The 12,419-nt window shown below is 39.7% G+C and overlaps 1 protein-coding gene across 1 annotated transcript; it reads right to left on the bottom strand.

Moving 5' to 3' along the window:
- Positions 1-9,080: 9,080 nt before the first annotated feature.
- LOC129890640 (zinc finger BED domain-containing protein RICESLEEPER 2-like) lies at positions 9,081-10,273 on the bottom strand. Its single transcript, XM_055966152.1, has 3 exons — positions 9,748-10,273; positions 9,227-9,627; positions 9,081-9,140 (listed from the first exon to the last, which is right to left on the bottom strand). The coding sequence occupies exons 1-3, from the start codon at positions 10,271-10,273 to the stop codon at positions 9,081-9,083; spliced, it is 987 nt and encodes a 328-aa protein (XP_055822127.1).
- Between the last annotated feature and the right edge of the window lie 2,146 nt (positions 10,274-12,419).

Raw genomic sequence — 12,419 nt, forward strand, 5'->3', positions numbered from 1 at the left:
TCCCTTGAGTCATGGTACATCTTTGTAGAGCCAGGATGAATAGAGTATCTGGAACTATACACTTAGACCATAATCCTCTCTCAAACATCATTGACATCTGGTACGCACAATCTATTTTGGTACCTCAACACATCATCTCCCCCTTTGGTAAAAATCATCACCTCTTGCTTGTGAACAACTTTCTTCTACTGGAGAAGGATGGGATCTTGATCTTGTTTCTTCTTTACCTCTGCCATAAGTGAGGATGCAGACCCATTCTGAACATTAACTTCGCCCTCATTGTTCTCTTCAACTCCCAATCGAGCTAACCTATGTACCTCATTTGCCAATTCTTTCCTTCCCTCCTCTATATGGGTAGTGCTACCCATAGACAACCTGCTAAGAGCATCAGCAAAAACATTAGCTTTACCTGGATGGTAGAGGATGCTCATATCATAGTCTTTGAGTAGCTCGAGCCATCTTCTTTGCCTCAGATTGAGTTACTTCTGGCTGAAGATGTATTGTAAACTCTTATGATCGATGAACACGTCAACATGCACTCCATACAAATAATGGCGCCAAAATTTCAGAGCAAATACCACAATCGCCAGCTTAAGGTCATGAGTTGGGTAATTCCTCTCATGAGTCTTAAGCTATCTTGAAGCATAGGCTATCACTTTTCCCCTCTGCATTAACATACAGCCCAAACCAACTCTAGACGCATCACAATAGATCACAAAATCCTCTGTTCAATCGGGCAAGGTTAGAATAGGAGTAGCGGTTAGCTTGGCCTTCAATTTCTGGAAACTCTCCTCACAAGCATCGGACCATTGGAACTTAGCCTTCTTTTTGGTCAGCTTGGTCAATGGCGATGATACGGATGAGAATCCCTCTACAAACCTTCGATAATAGCTGGCCAAACCCAAGAAGCTTCTAATCTCTATTGAGGATGTGGGTTGGGGCTAATTTTTCACTGCCTCAATCTTCTGAGCATCAACCCGAATGCCATCTCCAGATACAATGTGGCCTAGAAAGGCCACTGACGCAAGCCAAAATTCACATTTTGAGAACTTTGCATATAATACCTGGTCTTTCAAAGTTTGTAAGACAACTCTAAGATGATGGGCGTGCTCCTCCTTATTCTTGGAGTAAACCAAAATATCATCTTGAATACAATTACAAACATATCAAGATATGGTTTAAATACTCGATTCATGAGATCCATTAAAGTTGCGGGGGCATTAGTCAACCCAAAGGACATCACCAAGAACTCAAAGTGGCCATAATGGGTCCAAAAAGCTGTCTTTGGGATATCACACTCCCTCACCTTCAACTGATGGTAGCCCGATCTTAGGTCTATCTTTGACAAACAGGTGGTACCCTGAAGTTGGTCAAATAAATCATCTATCCTGGAGAGCGGGTATTTGTTCTTTAAGGTGACCTTGTTCAGCTGCCTGTAATCAATACACATTCTAAGAGACCCATCTTTCCATGAATAGGACGGGGGCACCCCAAGGTGAGACACTCAGCCGAATGAATCCCTTATCTAACAAGTCCTTCAACTGTTCTTTCAACTCTTTCAACTCAGCTGGAACTATTCTATATGGAGGGATTGAGATAGGCTGGGTATTAAGAAGAACATCAATCCAAAAGTCGATCTCCCTATCAGGAGGAACTCTAGGCAGATCTTCAAGAAAGACATCAGGAAACTCATTGACAATCGGAACTAATTCGAGGGATGGAGACTCTATATTATCACTTTTCACTCGGACAATGTGATAAATACACCTTTTTGAGATTAGCTTCCTGGCCCTAAGGTAGGAAATAAACTTACCCTTAGGCATGACAGGACTACCCTTCCACTCTATGATAGCCTCATTCGGGAATTTGAACTTGACAATCTAAGTCCTACAATCAATAGAGGCATAACAGACATAAAGCCAGTCCATGTCAAGGATCACATCAAAGTCAACCATGTCCAACTTAACTAAGTCAGCCAAGGTATCCCTGTGATGGATTGACACAGTGCAATCACTATAGACTTTCTCAGCTACGACAGAATCACCGATAGGAGTAGTTACGCAGAAAGGCTCACAAAGACATTCAGGAATTCTATTAAATTTACTTGCCACATAAGAAGTCATAAAAGATAGTGTGGCACCCGGATCCATCAAAATATAACAGTCAAGAGAAAGGACTCGAATCATACCCGTCACAACGTTTGGGGAGTCCTCCTGATCTTAGCGACTACCCATGGCATATAGACGGTTTATACCTCCGCTTGTACCTGAAGTAGTGCCCCTCTGATTACCTCTATCTAGTGGTGCGGTGGTAGAATAGTGGGCTCTATTCTCCCATGTTAGACACTCCCTCTGAAAATGGTCCATTTAGCCGCATTTATAACAACCAACCCTTTTCTCTCTGTACTCTCCCAAGTGGAGCCTACCGCACTTGCCGCATGGTGGCTTCCCTCTCGAACCTTGACCCACGCTAGCCTGGGATTGAGAACCCTAGGGTCTGACATTCTGATGACTCTGTCTCTGTTGATCATACCTGGGCTGCTGCATAGGTGCACTTGCAGTCGATGAGGCATAGCTAGAAGGCCTCTTCTGGAAGAAGGACTTGTTGCTCTTGTTCTGCCTCTGTTCATTCTCATGTCCCGCTGATTTTGCCTTCTTACTCAGATACTCCTCTTTTTCCTTCCTTTTCTCTTCCTCCACCTGTTGAGCATACACCATTAATCTGGAAATATCCATGTCAGAGATCAACAATGCTGCTTTGCACTCCTTCTTTACATGTCTCCCCAATTCGGAGACGAACTTCCCATCTTCGACCTCACATCTGGGATCATCTCTGGAGAAAACCTGGACAACTGGATGAACTTCAGGCCGTACTCCTTAACAGTCATACCTTCTTGTTTCAGATTCACAAACTCCTCCACTTTCACTTTCCTTAATTCTCGGGGAAAGAAGTGGTCAAGAAAGGCTCCTTCGAATTTATCCCATATAGCAGGTTCAACAATCTCACCCTTACCTTGTTCCCATTGGTTATACTAGATATTTGCCACATCCTTGAGCTGGTAAGACACCAACTCAACCCCCTCGATCTCCATAGCATATATAGCTTTCAGGATCTTCCACATCTCATCAATGAAATTTTAGGGATCTTCATCAATATTAGAACCCGTGAATGCCGGCGGATTCATTCTCAGAAAATCTCTAATTCTGGTAGCAGCAGACATCTTTTGGGAACTAGAGCTAAGAGTCGGTGAACCTTGGTTACCGTTCTGGCAGCCACTAATTGAGTGAGCATAGCAATCGCCCCTCGAAATTCAGCCTCTGAAGTAGGTGCAAGTAGAGTAGCAGGCACTTGGGGTGCCTCCGCATACCTTGCGGGTCGGCCTCTAGCCCTCGATGGGCGTACCTCTGATTAGGGCATCTCCGCATTATCAGTGTTCCTTTGGCTAGCAGTACGTTTGGGAGGCATTCTATGTAACGTATAAACGCACGAATTAGAAATGAGTTTTATAGAGTTTAACTCTATCGCACGAATTCAGAGTATGAAAGAAGTGAAACAATTCCTTATGTCTTATAGCCTCCTAATTATAAGTGTAATGCACAACACACCCATAAGCAAGACTCTACTAAACACGGCTTCATAGACTCCCTAGGACTCTTGAACTCTGGGCTCTGATACCATGTTTGTCACGCCCTGGGAAGGTACCCTAGACGTGACCGGCACTCGAATTTTATTGAATTTACTAGCCACGTAAGGGGTTACAAAAGATAGCGTGGCACCCGAATCCATCAAAATATAATAGTTAAGAGAAGAGACTCGAATCATACCATTCACGATGTTCGGAGAGTTCTCGTGATCTTGGCAACTACCCATGGCATATAGACGATTCGTACCTCTACTCGTACCTGAAGTAGTGCCTATCTGATTAGCTCTAGCAGGTGGTGCGGTGGTAGGATATTGGACTCTGTTTCCCCCTGTTGGACACTCCCTCTGAAAATGGTCCATTTAGCCGCATTTATAACAACCAACCCTTCTCTCTCTGTACTCTCCCAAGTGGAGCCTACCGCACTTGCCGCATGGTGGCATCCCTCTCGAACCTTGACCCACGCTAGCCTGGGATTGAGAACCCTAGGGTCTGACATTCTGATGACTCTGTCTCTGTTGATCATACCTGGGCTGCTGCATAGGTGCACTTGCAGTCGATGAGGCATAGCTAGAAGGCCTCTTCTGGAAGAAGGACTTGTTGCTCTTGTTTTGCCTCTGTTCATTCTCATGTCCCGCTGATTTTGCCTTCTTGCTCAGATGCTCCTCTTTTTCCTTCCTCTTCTCTTCCTCCACCTGTTGAGCATACACCATTAATCTGGAAATATCCATGTCAGAGATCAACAATGCTGCTTTGCACTCCTTCTTTACATGTCTCCCCAATTCGGAGACGAACTTCCCATCTTCGACCTCACATCTGGGATCATCTCTGGAGAAAACCTGGACAGCTGGATGAACTTTAGGCCGTACTCCTTAACAGTCATACCTTCTTGTTTCAGATTCACAAACTCCTCCACTTTCACTTTCCTTAATTCTCGGGGAAAGAAGTGGTCAAGAAAGGCTCCTTCGAATTTATCCCATATAGCAGGTTCAACAATCTCACCCTTACCTTGTTCCCATTGGTTATACTAGATGTTTGCCACATCCTTGAGCTGGTAAGACACCAACTCAACCCCCTCGATCTCCGTAGCATGTATAGCTTTCAGGATCTTCCACATCTCATCAATGAAATTTTAGGGATCTTCATCAACATTAGAACCCGTGAATGCCGGCGGATTCATTCTCAGAAAGTCTCTAATTCTGGTGGCAGCAGACAGCTTTTGGGAACTAGGGCTAAGAGTCGGTGAACCTTGGTTACCGTTCTGGCAGCCACTAATTGAGTGAGCATAGAAATCGCCCCTCGAAATTCAGCCTCTGAAGTAGGTGCAAGTAGAGTAGCAGGCACTTGAGGTGCCTCTGCATACCTCGTAGGTCAGCCCCTAGTCCTCGACGGGCGTACCTCTGATTGTGGCATCTCTGTGTTATTAGCATTTCTCTGGCTAGTAGTATATTTCGGAGGCATTATCTGTAACGTATAAACGCACGAATTAGAAAGGAAGTTTTATAGAGTTTAACTCTATCGCACGAATTCAGAGTATGAAAGAAGTGAAACAATTCCTTATGTCTTATAGCCTCCTAATTATAAGTGTAATGCACAACACACCCATAAGCAAGACTCTACTAAACATGGCTTCATAGACTCTCTAGGACTCTTGAACTCTGTACTCTGATACCATGTTTATCACACCCCGGGAGGGTACCCTAGGCGTGGCCGGCACTTGAAAGCCATTTCTGGCCTTCAAGCGAACCACCTGGTCCAGTCACACTTTCATTCATTCACATTCTATTGGTGGAAGACTCAATTATAGGAATACTATCCATAATATAGGGCCCAAGTCCAAATAACTATCAAATTAATAACTAGATAGAATAAAATAGACAAAACAAACAATCCAACACTTCCACACTCTAGTCTATGAAGCCTCTATCAACAATCTAGGAGGTGCCAATGACAAGTCCATGGCTACCAGTAATCAAAATAAAGGAAGAAAAACAGAGCTATATAGGTAATCTCGGTATCCTCCAGAAACTGGGAGGACTCACCAACTAGCTAGAAGTAAGTGGATCTTCAACGGTGCGCCGGTTGATGATCTCGAGTACTTGCCTCTGCATTATGAAATGATGCAGGCCAAATAGCGTCAATACATGGAATGTACGAGTATGTAAAATGGCCGAATGAAACAACATCAGAGAGAAATCAAACAACTCGGAATCTCAACTCAGAAAGAAGAACAACTCAATCAAGTGTCCTAAGTCTAAACAAGAATATGGTTTAGATGGGACCAATCATATACCATTCAACTCAATCTGACTCAGAGTACTATCAAGACCTATATGGGAGTTTCTCTTATCCGACAACCATCATTTATGAGCCAGTGATAGTACAACAAACCGATGTTGTTGCCGCATTCGTTTATACTTTGCCAGGGTATGAACGAATCAACCAATCATGGATCCAATCCAACCAAGTCCTATAATGTCAGGACAATAATTTGGGGAAGCATCCAACTTTAATGGTTCAATCCCTTCTACGTTTGGCGACGTAGTTATTGGATTCGAGTTATTACTTACTCTTACCCAATTCGGTGCTCGATACTCCTCTCAAGACTCAATGCTCATAAAACTCCATCCAATCAACTCAATCAAATCATATCGACAAGTCTCATTTACAACCTTTTCAACTCATCAACTCTATCACAATCAAACCTCTCCCAATCATACTATCCGATCAATCCCAATCATATCTTTGAAGAGTAGATTAAATATGCATTTATAACAACATATAAACCTATCCAATCGTTCCTCTATTCATTTAACAAATCTTTTGAGACTCAACACAACTCCAAGGTTTTAAATCAACAATTCAAGATAAGCAACATATTTAAGAAAATTAACATTCTTTATCAAAATCAACATAGTTAAGAAATTAACAATATATGATCGACCTCTCATCTCAATCAACTCATACCAACATGTAGTACATCACTTTCTTGACTCCACAACATCAACATAATAGAAATTAGGGTGATAGATGAAAAGGACCTATTTGGACCTAACTCTACCAATAAACTCTATTCTTATGAATAATCAATCTCAAAGAAGATGTAGGGCACATGGGTGGACTCAACCCATGTTTTGAATAGCCTTACATACCTTAGTGAAGACTTTGAAGAAAATCTTGATGTTGGGTCTTCAATGGAAAGCTTGAAATCTTGGAGCTCTTGAAGGCACTCTTTGTTGGAGAAGGATTTGGAGAAGAAGAAGAAGAAGAGAGGGAAATCTTAGGGCTTTTAGAGAGAGAGGGGGGGAATGAAAATGGTCCCAAAAATATCCCAAGGAAGATACATATATAATTTGGGAAAATTCCCAAATTGCCCTTTCTCCAAAAATCTAAAAAACAGGCTAAAAATGCTCCTGGCGCGATAGTGGCGCGTCGTGCCCTTACAGCGCCAAGCCCAAGTTTTCTGGGTTCTAGAAAATAGGCTTAAAAACCCTGCACATCTCCTAGTGGCGCACCGCGCCAGGAACCAAACTACTGAGGCTTGTTCCTGGCGCAATAGTGGCGTATCGCGCCACTGCGGCGCTAAGCCAGGGTTTTCAGCAGTTGTCACCCAGGCCTGAAATTCGTGCAGTACTAGTCCGTCTTAGGATAGTTATAACTTTTGACTCCGAACTTCAAAAATTACAATCTTGGCGAGGATGGAAAGAAACTCGAAGAACTTTAATTTAATAGGTCGTGGGCTACCCAGATCATCATATTGTAGAAGATATGGTCATTAGAAGTCGACCCCTTATATGAACTTATTCTAAAACTTAGTCAAGACGAATTCTTTAGGCTTAGCTTGGTTCTAGGAATCATTTATGACCCCACATCACCTCTAACGCTCTTTAATTACTTGGGAACTCATCCTAACTCATGCATACACTTCACAATAGTCGGGTTCGATCCTACACGTTTACGAAGAAGGGTTCGAATCCTAGTGAACAATTTTGGGGGATGTTACAGTAGTGCTTGCAAACGACGTGCCTAAGAACTCAACGATTATAACTTGGAAGACAACGGTGGAAGTTATGACACCTAGGAATATCCAGCTTCCAAAAATACCACGGAAAATATTTATCTTCTCCATGTCATGACTGTTTATTTCATTGAAGACCTGTATCAAACTCCGAAAAATAAATGATAACCTCTTCATAAAGGTACATCTCAGTGACAATATTACAAATACAAATCCATAGCACAAAAAATGTTCATTCTTTTTTGAAAGAGCAGAAGAAAGCAGTGCTGTTTGTAACGTTCAGAAATAGAATAAAAAATGCAGTATTTGAAGACATTTAAAGGAAGAAGATAATGGAGGAGTAGAAACTAGCTAAAGTTAAAACTTAAAAGAATTGAGTTTGTGCTTACATCTTTAAGTTCAACATATCCAGACTCTATCCTTGAGTTCTTTTCAAATGCTTGAAATATGTTCCAACCCCACTCTTGGTATGTCTTGTTTCCAGTTAAACGCCAGAGGTAAAATAGTGACTCAACTGTCTCTGGCCTTAATATGTTCTATGATGTGCCCACCCTCATATCCTGAAGAGCATTAAACAGGAAGAACAATTAAAGTAAGTTATCATTTATCACCATAACAAACAACAAAAACAAATATCATCCTGAACTAAACTGAAATCACTGACTTGGCCGTCATTAAAATAATAGTTCTCTCCTGTCAATTTTTTAGGTGTTGACTGATAAAAGTTATAGCAAGTCCAAGCAAGCTGTAAGAGAACACTAGGATATTCAGCAAAATAAAAAAAGCAATACTAGAAGTTTTTGACAACAAGAAACAATATTGTAGTCATTAAAAGCTCCTACAAACTGAAGAAATGAAGAACTCGTATAGAATATTGAATACCTGAAATGCATGCGGAGATAAAATTGATCATCAGAGCTGCTGTACAGATTTAGTCATTTACTGCCACCCTTCAAAAATCATAGAAAAATAGAACAAAATAGTTTGCTATTAGCTGCCAGTAAAATTCCTAAAAAACAACCCTGCCCCAAAACAACCCTGAAAAACAACATAAATAAAATTTCTGAAAACCTGCAAAGGCAGAAATGCCATACTTTTGATAGTTTAGTTACTGAACTAAGAAAATGACACAATACAAAAAGAAACAGTTTGAACTGAGAATACATCAATACATCATAGCTTGGAATTTTTGCTCAACAAATAGCTCTTCAAAACATCCATAACTGAACCAAAATCTGTTTTCACTATTTTCAGCTTGAACAATGCAGTCAATATCATCCATAGCTAAAAAGAATTTAAAATGTGTCAACAATTAAACTAAGTAAAAAATATAAAAATAAAATACAAAAACTGAAAAATATACCAAGTTCAAGTTTCATAAGATCATTAAAATCTTCTTCAACATTTATGGGATAAGGCTCATTACGACGCCAATCTTGAAGACAAATAACAGCTTGCACCAATTTCGGAGTCAAAAAACTCCTAAATAAATCAAGAATACGGCCCCCAGTGCTAAAGGCACATTTCGATGCCACACTAGAAATTAGAATTGTCAACACATCACGAGCCATCTTGGAAAGAATTTTATATCTAGGAGAATGAGCTTTCCACCACGACAAGATATCAAAATTATCGTCATCATCATTTGGCTCTAGTTCTTCACTAAGATACTTTTTCAACTCCAACTTACCACCCAAACCTGTACTATCTTGTTTGTTCCTCTTCATTTGAATTCTATTTCTAACATTTGATGATTTTGTGCTATTGTTAGAGATATATGTATTCGATGTCTGACCCGATAAATCAGAAAGAGAAGATGAGCATCGAGATGCATTAGAGAATTTTGCTACATACTCTTCAAACATAGATTTCATGTAAGTCACCATTTCATCTTTTATTTCACTCCCCTTTTCATCTCCAAACATATTCTCAAGTGCGTCGCCAACATTCTCAAGTTTGTTACGAGGATCTAAGATAGAGGCAATAAAAAATACTTTATTCATTTTTTCAGGAGCACCCCAATACTTGACAAACTTTTCTTTCATTTTTTCTCCCATTTTTGCCAAAGAAGGATCATTGTCTTCTATACACTCTCTTAAATAATTGTGAAGATCAATTATATCTTCAAAGTGACCATTAGAAGTGACGTAGAGTGAACCTGAAGCCTTCTTAGTTAGATCATAAAATCTTTTAAGAAATATTACCATATTTCTCACCTTTTGCCAATCATCACTTTCAAGTACACCTGCAACACTTCCATCTTCACAAACATGATTAGCAAGATAAGTTGACAATCCACCATCTTCAAGATAAAACCTATCAAATGCACTCTCAAAATGTTGTGCAGCATCCAACATCAAGTAGGTCGAATTCCACTGGGTTGAAACATCTAAACATAATGACTTCTTACTATCTATATTTTTTAGTTCACAACATTCTGCAAATTTTCTAATCCTTGCGGGAGATTGTCTAACATATTTCACCATTTGCCTAACACGTTTGATAAATGGACCAACTTCTTTCATGCCATCTTGCACAATAAAATTCAAAATGTGAGCCATACATCTCACGTGAAGATGGTTACCACATTTCATGTTAGATCCCCAATTAACCATTTGTTTGTGTAACTCTTTCACCATGACATCATTAGAAGAAGCATTATCTACAGTTATAGTGATTATTTTCTTCAATTTTCAATCAAGCAAACACTTACTAATACAACGGGTCATTTCCTCACCCTTACGACTAGTAACAACCTGAGAGTTTAAAATTCATTTATGCAAAAGCCAATCACTATCAATAAAGTGTACTGTCAAACACATATAATTTATTCTCTATATAGAAGTCCATGTGTCTGTGGTTAGACAAACTCTCGGTGATGTTTCTTTCATAAAGTTTTGTCTCTCTTCACCAAAAACTACATAACAATCCCTAGTCACTGTTCTACAGGAGGGAACTCGGAATAAAGGTTGGGGTTTTTTATAAACTTCTTAAAACCTTCATTTTCAACAAAATGAAAAGAAAGCTCATCAAGGATTAATTTCTCAACTAAAGCCCTCCGAAATACCTCTTGATCAAAAGTTCAAATTGCCCATCACGCATTTCACCTTCTAATGGAAAGTTTAAATTTGATTGTTTATACTTGGAATTGAAAGTGTTAACCTTATTTGGATTTTTAGGATAAGTTTTCAAGTGTTTATTCAGTTCACTTGTTCCATTTTTAGTTGATTCAGCTAAGAGAACTTTACCACAATGCTTGTACTTTGCTTTATTAATTCCATCTTCTATAAGCTTATCATAATGCGGCCAAGCAGCAGATCTTGACTCTATAGCTTTCCTCTTCACAATCACTGAATGTTGTTCAACTTCCGGTGTTGAATCAAGAGACTCAGTAAGAGCCAGAGGTGCGCTTCCACTGACATTGGTTGTTCGACTTGTTTCATCTTCCATCTAAACATAGAAGAGATTACAAATGTTATAAGACATAAATTGGAAGTGTAAAACCAAATAAAAAAAAGAATAGATTTTGCTCACCCCTGATAGAAGAATTTGCGCTAAACCTGTGTAACAATTCCACAAAAAGATTAGAAAATAAGGAACAGACAAAGAGCGAGCAGAGAAATAGAGCTTACACAGATGAATAACCTATTCGTCAACAACAACAGCCCCATTTGCCGCTACTAAACAATAAACACACTATCTCACAACAAAAGGTTGCCCAATATTCCCTTCCTTTCCCCTTTATTGTCCTAGTGTTTTCAAAAGTGCTTGCTTCAGCGCTTTAAGCGAGAAGCAGAAGCAAAGTGCACATAGGGCTTTTCTAAAGTGTGCGTTTCTGAGAAAGGTGAGAAAAACGAGAAGCATGCGCTTTAGTGAGATCTTGGTCTTTAAAAAATAAATTGTAAAAACATACTTACGAGTTACGACAGCTGCGACCTGCGACTTCTTTTCCGCCGCTCTTCGTCTTCGACTACTGGGACTTCTCTTCAAGGTAAGTTCTCTTCTCTAATTGTTTTCTTCTTCTCTGATCCTCTTTTTAATTTTTTTTTCTCTCCTCTTCTTCTTTTCTCTGTTTCCTATGCTGCTACAGTGCTACTCGATTGCACTGTTGAGTGTTGAGGTTGTGAACTTGTGATCTGTGTAGGACTGAAAGGCGAGCGCCGGCCGCCGAGCAGAGAAATAGAGTTGTGAAGTGTGAAGGACTGAAGGTCTCAACTGATGAGTGATGAACTGAAGGTCTGATTTCTGAAGCTACTGTGAACTAATTTTGTGAAGGACTGAAGTGAAGTCTCAACTAGGGTTGGGCATTTCAGATTTGGCTAGATGTACATATATTGACAATAGGCCTTTTTTTTACTCTTTTATGTCATACACACCTTTAGGGCCAACAATATACAATGGGCTGCAGAATTGGACTATTGGTCATTTACTTATTTAATTTTGGTATTCGGAAAATAGCGAATACCGAATGATAAAATTATAAATATCAAAATCGAAATATCGAAATATAAATTTCGGTACCGAATATCAAACCGAAATATCGAATTACCGAATATCGAAATAGCCGGTTCGATTCGGTAATTCGGTTTTCGATATTTTATGCTCAGCCTTAATTGTCGATACTCATCAATCTTTATAAGCATGTTATTACTATCAGGAGAGATTTTTATTTGATTTAATCTTGCATACTCAGTACATTTCCACGTACTAAATACTTTTTTAATAATTTATGATAATTGAATTTAATAACAATTTTTTGCA

The sequence above is a fragment of the Solanum dulcamara genome, chromosome 5 (assembly GCF_947179165.1).
Source record: "Solanum dulcamara chromosome 5, daSolDulc1.2, whole genome shotgun sequence".
In the NCBI taxonomy this organism is placed as follows: Eukaryota; Viridiplantae; Streptophyta; class Magnoliopsida; order Solanales; family Solanaceae; genus Solanum; species Solanum dulcamara.

Excerpts from the sequence above, each read along its gene's own strand:
- LOC129890640 (XM_055966152.1), bottom strand. The coding sequence starts at position 10,273 with ATGGTTAATTGGGGATCTAACATGAAATGTGGTAACCATCTTCACGTG. Across the intron at positions 9,628-9,747 it reads TCACAATTATTTAAGAGAGT|ATCCTCGTAACAAACTTGAG; the intron begins GTATAGAAGACA and ends CCTCTATCTTAG. Across the intron at positions 9,141-9,226 it reads ATAAAATTCTTTCCAAGATG|GAGTTTTTTGACTCCGAAAT; the intron begins GCTCGTGATGTG and ends TGATTTATTTAG.